This window comes from Balaenoptera borealis (genome assembly GCF_965194805.1).
Source record: "Balaenoptera borealis genome assembly, chromosome: X".
NCBI lineage: Eukaryota > Metazoa > Chordata > Mammalia > Artiodactyla > Balaenopteridae > Balaenoptera > Balaenoptera borealis.
The window spans coordinates 20,772,327-20,788,778 of record NC_138881.1 but is presented as its reverse complement, the minus strand read 5'-3'; the positions used below and the strand labels follow the sequence as shown (position 1 = coordinate 20,788,778).

The following is a 16,452-nucleotide window of genomic DNA, read 5'->3' as shown; positions in this document are numbered from 1 at the left end:
TTAAAAATTAATGCCTGGGCTCCACCCAAAGCCAATTAAAATCAGAATCTCTGTGGAGCATCTATCTTTTTTTAAGCTTCCCCAACAATTCTAATGTCAGCCAGATTTAAGAACCACTGCTTTAACAGAATTTCATGAAACAAAAATAAACAAAAATTAAAATGCACAACACAGGAAAAGTGCAGGAACACGGAGAATAAGTTAAAAGCGAAAGGGCTCACCCTTTGCTGTATAACATTTTTTGCCTCCTGAAAGTTCCACAGATTACTAATATTAGAATCTACATCATAACCTTATCAATTAAGCAGTTAAGAAAAAACATAAAATAAGGCCTGGAAAGATCGTTGTTACTTAACTAAAATCACCTGGTGTTAACAGTACTTTCCAATGGGGAAAAGCTGTAGGGTTTTGGGCGTAAAGCAATGCAGAAACAATCGCAGGGCATCACAGGGAGAGGATGAGAACTTCGGGCTCTAGCTTCCTGTGTTCTAGTCCAGAAAAAAAGGGTAGAGAAAGGTGTGTCCATGGGAACAAGCCCTCATGCCTGAAAGGACAATTTCATTTGAACCTATTAATTTGTCACTCAAAGTTAAAAAGATAAAAGCAACATAAAATATGGGGTAAAGGGAAGTTGGTCTTCAAGAATTTGTCTTCAAGTTTTTACTGATAACAATAATCCTTCAAGCCTGGAGCTACTCAAAGACGAATCATGAAAAATAAGAAGAAAAATTTTATTTCAAACAGATTCAGTGGTATGTGTGCTACAGCAAAGGCTGGTTGTAGCAGTTTCCTTTCAAACCTGCACTGATGTATAAATTAGACATTATTTGGGAATGATTAATTTCTGGTAAAATGTAGATTCAATCCAACATTATGCCAATTTTTACATTGATTGTAGATCCTATTTTAGTACTAGAGGTTAAATTTTCATCACCAAAAAATGAGAATAACCTTACAGCTACTCCTAAGGTAATGAGTTGTGAAATTAATTCCTCACTATTGCTTTGAAAATATACCCCTAGGTTGTTAAGAGAAATTCCGACTTCATCCAAATCTGTTATTTAATTCTTCAGTCATCATCTACTGTTGGCTTGATTGTCACTCCTCTTCTTATTTGACCCCAACCAATTAAACTGCAAAATGAAAATAAAAGAAATCATGAATTTTATATCCATTTCATTATCATTACTACATAATCACATGACATAACTAGTTTTACTTGCCTATCTGCTAAATCTAAATTTGTTTCCAAAACCTGGTCCTTCAGAAAGCTCACACTATCTTCTTAGACCCAGAGAGATGGGCTCTAGCCAGAAGGAATGATAGGAAAAGCAAACAAAAAGGTGCTAGTACAAATATGCTCATCTTCACTCTCATCAAAATATACCTGCCCCTCAGAACCACTAATGAAGAACATTCTGGTCCGCCCAAGGAGCCATGCTGATACACAAACCACCTCAGTCTGATTTTTTTTTTTTTTAATTTCATTCTCTTTTCCTCTTTGAAAAATGTTTTTATGTTTTGTTCTGTTTTGTTTTTTAACCATTCACAGCACTTCAACAGATCACCATGGCTTGCTTTATCATGACTTTAGCTGGTAACGGAAATTAAGAGAAGACCTAGAGGACTAGATAATCTATAAACAGATTACTCTCAAGAGCAGAGGGATTTCTGCTCCTTCTCTCTTTCAATGTCTGCTCTAGTCACTGGTCAGGCCAGACTGCTACCTCAACTGTAGCTTCTACAACAGAACTTACCTAAGCATGGGTTAAAAACAACAAATCTAAAGAATATAAGGATCATTCAGATGCTTTCATTTCTTTTAACATACTTGCTAATTTTTAAGCAACGTATAAAATTTCATTTGGATAGAATCCTCTTACAATATTAGTAGACAGGGACCTCACTGGTGGTCCAGTGGCTAAGACTCTGCACTCCCAATGCAGGGGGACCGGGTTCAATCCCTGGTCAGGGAACTAGATCCCACATGCTGCAACTAAGAGTTCGCGTGCCACAACTAAAGCTCCCGCACGCAGCAACGAAGATCCTGTGTGCCACAACTAAGACCCAGTGCAGCCAAATAAATAAATAAATATTTAAAAAAATAGTACACAGACACAAAAAGATCATTCCTTTCTTTTAAAATACACTGTAAATCAGTATGTCTATAACAGCAAATAGTATAATCACACAAGAGAGTAAAATCAAGCAGGCATAAATCACCACAAAGCAGAAATGATTTACTTAAAAGAGAACAAAAAGTTTAACTCTAAATTAGAGAGTAATAATTCATATCTTCTGAACAGTAAATGGTGAAAGACCATCCTGAGGCACTGTACCAGGGAAGCCTTAATAAGGGAGGTAGGTAATGAGAAAAAAACAAAGCCAAGGGTGATTTGAGTAATTATGGCGACAATCAGGACACAGAACAGTCTAATTTAGAGGGTTTGTATGAGACAAAGCAGGAGAAACTTAAAATTCGTTCAAGCAGGCTTCCAGAAAGGTCCTGAATATCAGAAAGTAGTGGGAAGCTACTAAAAATTACTGAGTACAGCATGAAAAAATGTTTTACGAAGATTAATTTTGACTGAGTGCTTAAGTAACAGTGGAAGAGGCAAATTAGGAATCTTTTGCAATAACTTTTATGTGTGAAATGATGGTGGTATGGGCTATAATGAGGTCACACAGAATAGAAAGGAAAGAGTAGATTCAGTAACTAACCAGGAAAAGAGAAAAGAGACAGGAGTCAACAATATGTGCATGTTTCCTAGCTCTATCCACTCGAAGCGCCCTGAAGCAACAGCACCTTAGGAGCAACAAGCACACCTAGCACCCGTATCTGCATTTCTAATACCATTTCCCACTAAGAGGAACCAGGGCCCCCTCAGGAGAAATGACCAATTCTAAACTGGAGCAGGGGAGAGGTACAAGATGATTCCAGAACATCTTGTGCCACAAAGTAAGGAACTGCCAAAAAAAACAAAAACAAAAACAAACCCAATGGGGAAATATTGAGGCTTGCGCAAGTCCCAACCTGTCCATGGGGTTGCTATCTGCTTCGTAAAACAAAGCAGAGGGTTTGTCTTCTAAGAAAAGTCATCTTCTCTGAAAAAGCCTCTTATGTAATTGGCTTTGGCATCTTCCCAAGGTAGGAGGGCAGGGACTGATTCTGGGTTTTCAGTTGAGGTAGAGAAGACAGTGGCTATTACCAGAAAGTCCAGAGTGGGATGTAGTTACCTCCAGAATGCATCACTGCTAACCTAGCCTGGGTTTCATGACAGTCATAGAAATGGATTCCTTAATAAAACAATAGGGTAAAAAAAAAAGGGGAAATGTCAAAAGGACATAGGAGTCACTTAAAGGGTCTCTACTGGACAAATCCTCGACAATTTGGGTATCAAAATAAATAAGAACAGGTTATCACCTCACACCAGTCAGAATGGGCATCATCAGAAAATCTACAAACAACAAATGCTGGAGAGGGTGTGGAGAAAAGGGAACCCTCTTGACTGTTGGTGGGAATGTAAATTGATACAGCCACTACGGAGAACAGTATGGAGGTTCCTTAAAAAACTAAAAATAGAACATACGACCCAGCAATCCCACTACTGGGCATATACCTGAGAAAACCATAATTTAAAGAGTCACGTACCACAATGTTCATTGCAGCACTATTTACAATAGCCAGGACATGGAAGCAACCTAAGTGCCCATTGACAGACGAATGGATAAAGATGTGGTATATATATACAATGGAATATTACTCAGCCATAAACAGGAACGAAATTGGGTCATTTGTAGAGACACAGATGGATCTAGAGACTGTCACACAGAGTGAAGTAAGTCAGAAAAACAAATACGTATATTAACGCATATATGTGGAACCTAGAAAAATGGTACAGATGAACCGGTTTGCAGGGCAGAAGTAGAGACACAGATGGAGAGAACAAACTTGGCAGGGGGGGGAGGTGGTGGTGGGATGAATTGGGAGATTGGGATTGACAAATATACACTAATATGTATAAAATGAATAACTAATAAGAATCTGCTGTATAAAAAATAAATAAAATTCAAAAATTCAAAATAAATAAATAAGAACAGTAATGAATCATAACCTACTGAATAAAACAGGATGCCATGAGTGCGTATTATAACTAGATAAGTAAATAACGGGGCAGAAAGAATGACAAATGATAAATGAGGAGTGGTGGAGTTGGGGGATGGGGATCACCATTTTGTAAACACCATAATCAAGCTCAATTCAGACAAAAATCATCAGTGGATGCTAAATCCAGCGGGGTGGGATTTGATGAGGAGCAGGCTATTTGCATAGAGTCTCCCCACAGAACGCTTATTTGCAAGGGTACAAAGAGTAACCATATAGTGGAGAAACTGGCTAACACCTTGACTGCGTGATCAAAATTAACCTCAACAAGGAGGAATCAGATATCGTGTGTCTCTGGCTGTGACTCCCTAAGGAGAGACATCACCACCTACACGGAAGTATTCCAACCAAGAATACATAACCTGAACCTAATCTTAGGAAACACCAAGTAAACCCAAACTGAGGAGCAGTCTAGAAAGGAACTAGCTTGTACTCTTCAAAATTGCCAATGACAAGACAAAGAAAGGCTGAGGAGGGATTCCCTGGTGGCACAGTGGTTGAGAATCTGCCTGCCAATGCAGGGAACACGGGTTCGAGCCCTGGTCTGGGAAGATCCCACATGCCACGGAGCAGCTAGGCCGGTGAGCCACAGCTACTGAGCCTGCGCGTCTGGAGCCTGTGCTCCGCAACAAGAGAGGCCGTGATAGTGAGAGGCCCGCGCACCGCGATGAAGAGTGGCCCCCACTTGCCGCAACTAGAGAAAGCCCTCACACAGAAACGAAGACCCAACACAGCCAAAAATAAATAAATAAATAAATTAATTAATTAATTAAAAAAGAAAGAAAGAAAGGCTGAGGAAGTTCCAGATTAGAGATCAAGAGACATGAAAACTAAATGCAATGCATGATCCTAGATGGAGGACACAGAGGACATTACTGGAAGAAGTGATAAAACTGGAAAAGACTGTAGATTTCACTATTTTAACAATGTTAAACTTGTTAAGTGGTTATGTAAGAGAATATCCTTGTTTTTAGGAAATATACACCAAAGTATGAAGACATCAAGGGGCAACCTATTCCTCAAACGGTTCAGAAAAAGATAAGGGAGATATTAAACCTAAGTTCACTGGTTTTCGCATAGGCTGTGTCTATCACAAATCAGGCCTAGAAACACAGATTTTGAAGTCATTCGAATAAACAGTTGAGAGTTGAAACCACAGTACAGTAACTGTTGCGTTCAAGGTAAAGTGTGTTTGTGCGTGTGTTAAGAAAACTGATTCTTTTTTATTAGACACTGACAAAGGCTAATAAACTTACCGCCAGTGTTTCTCAACTCTTCGGCTAAGTGCAATTTTTTCTCCTACTTCTGTGCACACAGGATTAGTCAAAACGATTTTGCCCAAATCAGCCTTGACTGCACTAACTCTTCCTCCTGTCGACAGGGATCCTATGTTCACCATAAGCACTTCATTCTTAGACAGCTTTTGCACCTAGGGAAATCAAAGGGGGAAAAATAAACCCCAAAATCAAGAAAATGCTTTCCAAATAACTGCTTATTTTCCTACAACCTTGCCAACAAAAGATGTCAGCAATTTTCCATCTCTGCCAACCTGATCTCAGTAAGACTTTTTAAAAAAGTCACATGGATAATAGGAATTATCATGTCATACATGACATACTGTTTCCTGTTTTGTTTTACTTTGAACTGACTGCCATACAGAAGTTCTCAATTTTCAGGAAGTCAAATTTATCTACCTATTCTTTTTTCTTAATCCCATGTTAGCTGAAAACAAATGAACCTCAAAACTGGTCTTAATTTCACTGTCACTTTTTTTGGAACAGGAATTACAGAAAGCACTTACTTTTGCTGCTTTCTTGTCTCCTTCAGTGCGTACACCTAGAAGCCGTCTAAGCAGGAAATAGGAAATTTCCAGTTCTGTGAAGATCTCAGGTAAAGCTCCAACTGCACCAAGTACCTGCCCCACCATTCTGTCAGCCCGGCACAAAGTGGGGTCAATTTTTGTTCCAACTCCTAATACAAAATAAGATATACATTTTATTGTTCAACATTTTATTTCCTATAAAGCTGTTTACCCAAAAAACTTAGTCAAACAAGTACAGCATATACTTATACATTTTAATACACACTTATACTTTCATACTCATGTATTAGCTACATAGATGTGACAAAATACCTGTTTTATCTGAAGAAACAGAACTGTAAACTCATGGGTTAGTTGAGCATTTGAGAACAGAAAGATTCTCTTGATTTAAATTCTAAGCAAAGGACAAACAGAGCTAAGAGCCTAACTCAAAAATGAGCCTGAATATCCTTAATGAAGGTTGAAAAGATACAAAATTCATAATGAGTAGTTTTCAGGATATTTGCCTGCCATTTCTCCCCTGGAAGGCTGATCAAAAAGATAGCTTAAAGACTTTATATGATTCCTGGGATCCCCTTCAAAATATTTTAGCTGTATGTCTTTCAAGGAGAAGAGGGAAGAAGATACAAAGATGAGGCAAGAATAGTAAAGTATTGGGAATTCCTGGCAGTCCAGTGGTTAGGAGTTGGTGCTCTCACTGCCGTGAGCCCAGGTTCCGGGGAACTAATATCCCGCAAACCGTGTAGCGTGGCCAAAGTAAAAGAAAAAGAGTGGTAAAGTATTAACTGTTGAACCTGGGTGGTGGCTACATGAGCACACATTACACTACATTACACTAATCTACTTTTATGTTTGAAAAGTTCCATAAGTTAAATTTTAGAAGTCTCCAGAGTTTCCTTGTTTACAAAACAAACAAAAAGGATAAAATTATACGCGGTAAACTCCTAATTACAAGATAACAATAGAAAAATGAATTATATAGCCAAACACCAGAGAACAAAAAGACAAACTCCTTCACCAAATGTTTTCTTCTTTAATCCAAAAGTTATAATACCTCTAATTCTCACTGTACCTTGCCTTTTTCTGGGTATCTGGTAATACACTATTGTATGAGATCAGAAGATCCATAAATTATCTCAGTAATTCCAACATAACGGAAGTTATCTTCTTTAATTCCCACCTCAGCGTAACTATGATCTGACATGATTCAGCTGACATTTGTGGGTAACTCTCCATTTGCAAAACATACATTAAAAAAAACAAAAACAAAAACAAAAAACCACCACCACTCTATCCCCAAAACCATGTAGGCTAAAAAAAAAAGTATAGTTAGGTATTTTAAATGATAGGACATAAAACTTACTTTGTTACTGCTAAAAAGGAGCTGCTTTAAAAACTAAATCAAAATTCTACTTTATGTTTAAAAATAATTTTTACAAACACATGAAACCATCTTATGACCTAAAATCAACAGCTTAACCACATATGTTCCTCTACCCCATTCAATTATTAAACATCAAATTAAAAATCTATAATATACAATAATAAAAATCCATAATATATCTTTATGAGTAATATGTTTCTCATGAAAAGTACCATGAATATCCACAAATTAAAAACGTAGGGATGAGAGAAAAATCTTTACCAATAAGACCTCCTGGAGCAGCATACTGAAGATCATTATGCTCTGCGAAAAGTGATACAATTTTGGAAAAGATGGGTTTACACATGAGCTTTCCTTCACTATCTTTGGAAACAATACCAGGTCTGACTTCTATCTCCTGGCCCACCTGTAAAAATATAAATTAGTGATTAGAATTTGTGGGACAACACAATTTCCATTACATACAAAAAGTCTTAACAGGAAGAAAACAAAACTGAAAAGCAATCCTTTCTCTATTTCAAAGATCACTATTTAAAAAAAAAGATGTGGGAGAGATCTTCAAAACCAGAACCATCCAAATGTTTCAAACTACCTACCACACAGGCCTATCACCATATAAAATGTGCTCCATATTCATAGAAGCCTATCAAGTTAGAGGTCAAACACACTCAAAAGATATAATAGTAAACAAAGAAATCTATATCAAGTACTAGACACCATGAAGAAAAAAATTATTTTTCAATTTGGAGTGTTCATACTATTTTCCTAATTAAGACAAGAGAAAAACAAACAAAATAAAAACACAACAACCAAAACCTAGTTTACCTTTAATACTCCTTTTAGAATACTACCACCAGCTACACCCCCCTTAAGGTCATCAACTTCACAGCCCGGTTTGTTGACATCAAAGGATCTAATAACTAAAACAAAACAAAACAAATTAAAGCCAATTCTATTCACTTTAACTTCAGAAAAATTTGATTAAGTTAACTTCTCTAAAATAGTAGACACATAAGACTTATACAAGGGGGACTTCGTGACAAAATCTAATATTATTCCAACTAAGTATACTGCAACCTTAATTACGATGGAAAAAGTGGAAATAACTTAAAAGTTCATTGATAGGAGGCATATTATGGTACACCCAGAGTATGGAGTATCATGCAGCTATTAAAAAAGAATGTTAGAGCACATGTAATGATGTGGAAGGATAACCTTCATATACTGTTAAGGAAAAAAAAAAAAAACTAGTTATGCATAGTATGATCCCACTTCCACAAACAAAAACTAAAACAAGAAATGTGTATATGTTTATACATGATGATATGAACAAAGAGAAAGGTGCGGGAATAGTACACACCAACTGTTTACTTTGGTTCCTTCAGGGCTAAGGGGCGAGGCAGGGAGATTGTAGACCTTTTTCTTCTTATACCTCTATATTATATGATTTCTGCATTAAAAATGTAGTTTTAAAACTTCAAAACAACCCTAGGATTGGACCTCCCTGGTGGCGCAGTGGTTAAGAATCCACCTGCCAATGCAGGGGACAAGGGTTCGATCCCTGGTCTGGGAAGATCCCACATGCCACAGAACAACTAAGCCCATGCGCCACAACTACTGAGCCTGCGCTCTAGAGCCCACGAGCCACAACTACTGAGCCCGCGAGCCACAACTACTGAGCTGGCGCGCCTAGAGCCCGTGCACCGCAACGAAGAGTAGCCCCGGCTCGCCGCAACTGGAGAAAGCCCACGCACAGCAACAAAGACCCAACACAGCCAAAAGATAAATTAATTAATTAATTAATTTTAAAAAACCAAAAAACCCCACAACCCTAGAACTATGTGACCTGCACTTCAGTCCTGAGAGCAGTGATCATTAACAAGGGGTACACATCACAATCACCCAAAAGAACCCTTCCCACAACACACAGAGGGGGGCCTGGATGAAGGGAGGGGTTCAAATGTCCATTTTGAAAAGGCTCCTATATCTATGTAGAAATCACGAGTTTAGATGATCAAATTATACCAATATTGGTATATGAACTTAAATAAGTTGAAAGAGATGAAAATCTTCATTAATGGTACAATGAAATAATTTATATGGAAATTCTAATATCCTGTTCCTGACTAAAACATAATTCCATACAGAATAATGCATTACTCCATCTCAATCACGTAACATATCACATACCAAGCACAAAAAGACTAAAAGTTCCTTCTGTATTCAAAACTTTCTCTCACCAGTAATGCAATCTAGCACTGCTAATACAATATCAGAATTAATTGAGTTCAAAAAAAATTTTATGGAGATTGTAATTTATTATCACCTCTGCAGAAATCATTGCTGTTTCCCTTAAAGAGGAATCACCAATGTGGAAAAGATCAGACAAAATCCTATCACTTACCAATAAGTCGGGGTTCTGAAGTAAAGTCTCTTGGGGGTACTGGAATTTTCTTTACTATGTACTCACAGACAACTTCAATATTGTATTTTAGCTGAGCAGAAATTGGAATAATAGGAGCTCCTTCTGCTACTGTACCTATAAGACAAAATTCAGAAAGATCAAAATTCTTCAGTTTTACAGAACTTGTTCTTTACATATTATAGGAAACAGTTAAGATTACTAAAATAGATGCCTAAACATCCCCACACAAATGCCAGCAACAGGTAGAAAATGATAATTCTTTTTAGAAAAGTGCCAGTATTCTATGTTTGTTTTTGCTCCTGAAAATGAATACTATTGCATTTAAGGGAAAAAAAAGTCAAAATATATTAATAGATATATTTAATACACCAAAATGATAAAACTGCTCAAAAGAACAAAATACTAACACTCCTGGGAAAGAGCACTTTACTAGTTGAAAGATTTCTAATAACATGTAATTAACTTCCCAATAAATGTCAAGATAAAATTATAGACTCTGCTAATCAAAGACTGATGGCATATATAGTATCTGCTCCTTATTAATTAAATGTCAAACAGGCTGGTGAAAGAAACGGACCAAACACAATGATATTTTAATCAAAATGATTTATTCTTTTTTGTTATGAGAGAACTGGGTGCATAGGAAATCAACCTTTCTAACAAGAAAAACAAGGCTAAGAGAGGATCAAATGTCAATAATAAGATGTCTTCCCTGAAATGAAAAACACTATGCTGTTAGAGGAAAGGAACACTAAAAGATAAAATAAATCATTGTCAGTTTCAATTCTAAAAGTAGCTATTCAGTAAGAACAGTGTAAGACTGAAGTTTTTTTTTTTATGGATTTTTTTAAAATTAATTAATTAAATTTTTTGGCCATGCCACGTGGCTTGCGGGATCTTAGTTCCCCGACCAGGGATTGAACCCACTCCCTCAGCAATGAAAGTGCAGAATCCTAACCACTGGACCGCCAGGGAATTCCGAAGACTTAAGGTTTTTTTTGTTTTTTTTTTTTAAATTTTATTTATTTGTTTATTTATTTATGGCTGTGTTGGGTCTTCGTTTCTGTGCGAGGGCTTTCTCTAGTTGCGGCAAGTGGGGGACACTCTTCATCGCGGTGCGCGGGCCTCTTATTATCGCGGCCTCTCTTGTTGCGGAGCACAGACTCCAGATGCGCAGGCTCAGCAATTGTGGCTCACGGGCCTAGTCGCTCCGTGGCATGTGGGATCCTCCCAGACCAGGGCTCGAACCTGTCTCCCCTGCATTGGCAGGCAGATTCTCAACCACTGCGCCACCAGGGAAGCCCTTTTTTTTTTTTTTTTTAAATGCTTTCGTTTATTTTACTATCACTGAGGAGGATTTTTATTAGATATTATGGCTTCTTACCTTGTACAAATGCAAGGATCTGTTCATACTGTTCTTTAGCCTGGCTTTCTTTTACCAAATCAATTTTATTTTGTAGAATCAAAATATGCTTCAGTTTCATGATTTCTATAGCAGCCAGGTGTTCAGAAGTCTGCGGCTGAGGACAAGACTCATTACCAGCTAAATGATAAAGAATAAAAAAAAAGCATGAGAATTAGCTAGAAATATTTGCCAGAATAGGCAAATCCATAAGAGACAGAAGGCAGGTTAGTGGTTGCCAGGGACTGAGGGAAAGGGGGATCAGAAGGATTGCTTAATGGGCACAGGGTTTCCTTCTGGGGTGATGAAAATGTTACAAAACTAGACAGTGCTGACACTTGTAGAACACTGTGAATGTACTTAATATCACTGAATTGTATACTTTAAATGGCTAAAATGCTAAATTTTGTGTTATGTGTACTGTACTACCAAAAAAACACTAGCTGACATCTAAAAAAGGAAACGCTTGAATGCCCTAGCCCTACTCAAGGCAAAAGTCCTGGATCGTTGCCGAGCATCCACCTTTGCCCCTGCTTCAGCCACTGTGTCTGGATTCACTGGAGCCTCCTGATCATTTGGCTCTCTTCCCTGGTCCTAAGCCAAAAGCTTGGAATCCACAAGTTTAGCATCTCAGGGTCTGCCCTTAGCTTTTGCTCAGACATAAGGAAGAGCCCTCTGGCTCTGTCTAGTCTTAGAGACGTTCTGGCCCAGTCAAGCTCCTGAGAGGCAGAGAGTAATTAAGGGAAGACACTTAACACAGTCCATGAATTTCAGCTACTATCAGAAGCTACTCCCTAACAAACCGAGGGAAGAACACTAAAAACAACCATTGGTATTATAAAGAAATAGGTATGTTTTTTGGGCACCTTAATGACCATCCTAAGTGATGATGTTCAGGTGTCCTGTACTATATACGCTCGGCATACTTTTAAAAATTATATCCCATAGCAACAAAATCTCTTGACAGCTCACATAAGGAAGGTGGCACAACACCAGCCTTGAAAACCCCAATTCATCTAGACTTCAGCACTTATTATGAGATTTGCATCTAAATAAAACCATTATACACCAGTGTTGCAGTAGACAACTCAGAGATGCACACACAAAAATAATACATGCACTTTTACATGTAAATATAAAACTAATAAATCATTTCATGTGATCTAAGGGGAGAAAATGCTATTGATTTTTTCAAATATATACTACCAAAAGAATTCTCACACGACATCTGCCCTAGGTCTATCTTTAGTATTTTGTGATAGCTGGTAGACAAGGATATCATCCTGGTTGACATGTTAGTTCCCATTTCCGTCCCCTTTAGGTACTGGATGTGGCCCTTAAAGGCCTTAGTTTCCCTTTAAATAGTCCATTTTGGATTTGCTCCACAATGATTTGTCCAAACCAGTTCTGACGTATTTACCTATCAACAGAAGAGCTGCATCCATCACTGCGGCACCATTCAGCATAGTAGCCATCAAAATATCGTGGCCAGGACAGTCAACAAAGGAAACATGTCTAACAATTAAAAAACAGCAATCAGTCCTAAGACCAATCAATACTTCAACATTTGAGTTACAGATTTCCTAAAATTAAATCCCTTTGAATACAGAATATGAATATTACATATAAATATGAAATAAGAATATGGAAGTAATTCTTATTTCTGTAAAGTCAAGTGGTTACAGGACTTGGTGTTTCTAGACCTTAGAAATAAGATTACCTACTGGCTCAATTATACTTCAAAAACAAACAAACAAAAAAACTCATAGAAAAAGAGATCAGATTTGTGGTTACCCGATCTGTGGTTACCAGAGGTGGGAGATGGAGGGAGGGGGAATCGAATGAAAGCAGTCAAAAGGTACACACTTTCAGTTATAAGATAAATAAGTACTAGAAATATGACGTACAATATGATAAATATAGTTAACGCCACTGTTTGTTATATATGAAAGTTGTTAACAGAATAAATCATAAGAGTTCTCATCATAAGGGAAAAAGTTTTTTTCTACTCATTTAAGTTTATATGAGATGATGGATGTTCACTAAACTTATTGTGATCATCATTTCACGACGTATGTAGGTCAAGCCATTATGCTGTATACCTTAAGCTTATACAGTGCTGTATGTCAATTATATCTCAATAAAACTGGAGGGAAAAAATAAAATATGAAAAGAACAACAACAAAAATTACCTACTGGCTGAGAGTAAAATCACTGCAGATGATTACAAAGCAAATGAAATTAGCTATGTGTAGAAATAACTGGATACAAAAACTCCCAAATCCAATCAAAGTGAATATGGTATAAAGTATATACTGGGAATGTCATTGATTTGAAAGCTAAACCAGTGTTAACAGAATGGGCAGTGCCATCTGAAAAAATTTGCCAAAAACTTCTCTAGCATCTTGAAAAGCTGGAATTGCCCATCTGAAGTGCAGATGGCAGCACCATTTAAACAAAATTATGCTACTCATTCGGAATCATTATTTTTAATAATTGTATGCTCACACTCACGATCTAAAATAGGGGCAGCAGACTGGCCCACTGCCATAACCACTCATGCACATCATGTCTGCTTTCACAACACAAGAGCAGAAATGAGTAGGTGCAAAGAGAATCTATGGCCTGCAAAGCTGAAAATATTTACTATTGGGCCTTTTGCAGGAAAAGTCTGCTGATATCTGATAAGGGCCACAACTAGGGTGAGGCAAGTGAGCCACTCGCCCTAGGTGCAAAATTTAAGGGGGTGCCCAAAAAAATCCAGTAATCAAAACAATATTTAAATTTAATATTTAAAAAAATCAAAATTCATGCAAAAAATCCATGATGAACAAAATATCAAAAATTTAAATGAAAACAGGATCAGCAACAATGCCATGACAAAAGCAAATCAAACAAAAAACCCCAAGTGATAATGAAAAGCAAAACACTAGTAGTTTGAGCTGTCGGGGAACTAAGATCCCACAAGCTGCACAGTGGGGCCAAAAAAAATTTTTTTTTAATTTAAAAATAAATAAATAATACTATTTATCTTGATTACCAAGGCCCTTTTTTTTTCTTTTCTTTTTAAAGCTTCTCCCTCCTCTTAAACTTTGGGCTTCATTCGCCTCTCCCTAGTCCCAGCTCTGCCGCAATCTACAATTTCTTTGTGGATTATCCCCAACCCCCATAAACATCGCTGGGTGGATGACAGTATCCTCTAATAAAGAATAAGTATATGCAATCATATTCAGAAAACAGATGGGTAACAAGCCCGTGTATTTAAAAAACGTGATTAAGAATGGCTTTGTTCTCCTCTAAGAAACAGAAACCACACTGTTTAAGAGAAATTTAGGAGGCCTGGCAAAAAGAATCCCTTAAATCCAATGAGCTGTGTTTCCCTCCATTTCATTCTGCTTATGTGATACTTTTCCTTTGGAGAACTTACATGTACATCTCTTAATGCAGGTTTAAATACTTGACTTTTCCAATTATTGTCATTATGGACAAGAAAAACAAAATAATGCAAAAATAAAGCCATTCAACAATTAGGTTCACTGTTTAAAATCTCAGTTAAATATTTCAAAAAGCACAAATCACACAACAACAAAATATGAAGTGTAAAGTGTTTTTAGCAGAAAAGAGGTCACCTGACTAATTTGAAGTTCCCTTTGGTCCCTGGAATATCTGTAGGAAACTCATCGGGTGTACTACTTCCACAGGATCTATAACATTCTGGCCGAGGACAACTTGGGTCGTCAAGTTTATAAATCTAAAAGTTCCAATGAAAAAAAGACTTGGATTTGTTATCTGCACATTCAACAATTAAAGTTAGTTTCTAATTTCACTGTACACAGCTCACCTTAGCATTAGCATAGCCAAGTTTGATTGTAATATTTCTTTCTAGTTCATTTTTGAACCTGACAGTGTGAACTCCAGAAATAGCTTTTACAACCGTAGACTTCCCATGAGCTACATGACCAATTGTACCTATAGACAAAGTACAAAAATTAACTCATGTGCATTCAGTTACACAACATATTTTTTCAGTTTTAGAGTAGAAAACCCAAAGCCATAACTCACTGTAAACATCAATGTAAAACCAATAGTGACTTCAATTTCTCCTCCTACACATCCTTGATTACAAAAAACTTACTCTGATACAGGACTGAGGAGAACTTTCCACGTAACCGACAACCTTGTTTTAAACCATACTCAGCATAATAAAAGCTACCCATCTTATGTTTTTACTCACAGAAAAGAATGCCTTCATTTAAAATAAACACTTGGTAAAAAGTACATGAAATCTTGTATATCAAGAAACTCTCCAGCATTTTCAGAGTGAAGTAAATAGGTATGAGGAGCCCTCACACAACAAAAAGGAATCCATGAAAACAAGAAAACAACTCAGGTATCATTACGGTAATGCTGTCAAGGGTAGCACATATCTTATAAGTTTTTAACAGCCTCATGGTAGAGCCTTACTTTTAACTAGGTTTTACTGTGTTGTTTGTGCAGACTCTCAAATACCCCAAATTTACAATCAGTCAACATAACTTCTTCTCTGAAGTTCTATGTGCCAATTAAGAAAAAAAAATTACCTAGTTAATAATAGCTTATATATCAAACAAAACTTCCGCAAACTCTGCCCTTGCAATAACCCTGTGTGGCAAGTACAGTCGCGTTTCCCCCTCTTCTTTAAAATGCTACATGACTACAATCACCTTATGCTATTAAACTTTTCTTATGTATTTATCGCTTCTTCTCACCTAGTCTGTAAGCTAGGCACGGGCAACATGGGCTTCTCAAAAATATCTAGCAGGTGCTTGGCTCGCAAGAGCTGAACATCTATTTATTGAATATCTGCATCTTCATGTAATTCAGATAATCACACAAAGTGAGAGGTTAAAATTAGTGGCCAGAGATCAATTAAGTCAGGTCTCCAAGTTATTCTTATCTTACCTATATTAATTGTGGCCTGTCTGCTGATAACTTCATGCGAAAGTGGCGTCAACTTGGTAACATCCTGCAATCGAACATTTTTATTTTAAATCGCTGTACATAAAACAAATCACAACTCTGACTTTACATTTGCTACCTACAGCTCTCCACCATTTGAATAGCCCTCTTCTACTTCTAAAGCGCTTTTTCTGTACAAGCAACCTTGGACTCTGATGACTGGGAAGCCCTAAAAGTCCTTCATCGTTACACACTGACTATGGGAGATGTGGAAGCTTGAGGTCTCCCAACCTTGAGAGCATTAGCACTAAGCACA

The 16,452-nt window shown here is 37.2% G+C and overlaps 1 protein-coding gene across 3 annotated transcripts in view; it reads right to left on the bottom strand.

Annotated features, from left to right (window-relative positions):
• Nucleotides 1-717: 717 nt before the first annotated feature.
• EIF2S3 (eukaryotic translation initiation factor 2 subunit gamma) overlaps nucleotides 718-16,452 on the bottom strand; it is a gene marked incomplete at its 3' end in the record, with an annotated part of 28,648 nt that continues 12,913 nt past the window's right edge. The window contains exons 2-12 of one of the 3 annotated variants that reach the window (XM_082375767.1): nucleotides 16,140-16,203; nucleotides 15,040-15,167; nucleotides 14,828-14,949; nucleotides 12,619-12,713; nucleotides 11,181-11,339; nucleotides 9,776-9,910; nucleotides 8,197-8,291; nucleotides 7,633-7,777; nucleotides 5,967-6,136; nucleotides 5,422-5,594; nucleotides 718-1,133 (exon numbers count right to left, since the gene is read on the bottom strand). In XM_082375767.1, the coding sequence (XP_082231893.1) occupies nucleotides 1,070-1,133; nucleotides 5,422-5,594; nucleotides 5,967-6,136; nucleotides 7,633-7,777; nucleotides 8,197-8,291; nucleotides 9,776-9,910; nucleotides 11,181-11,339; nucleotides 12,619-12,713; nucleotides 14,828-14,949; nucleotides 15,040-15,167; nucleotides 16,140-16,203 (1,350 nt within the window). Of the gene's footprint in view, nucleotides 1,134-5,417; nucleotides 5,595-5,966; nucleotides 6,137-7,632; nucleotides 7,778-8,196; nucleotides 8,292-9,775; nucleotides 9,911-11,180; nucleotides 11,340-12,618; nucleotides 12,714-14,827; nucleotides 14,950-15,039; nucleotides 15,168-16,139; nucleotides 16,204-16,452 lie in introns of those variants that run through there. The other 2 variants (XM_082375769.1, XM_082375768.1) reach the window with 2 other exon arrangements.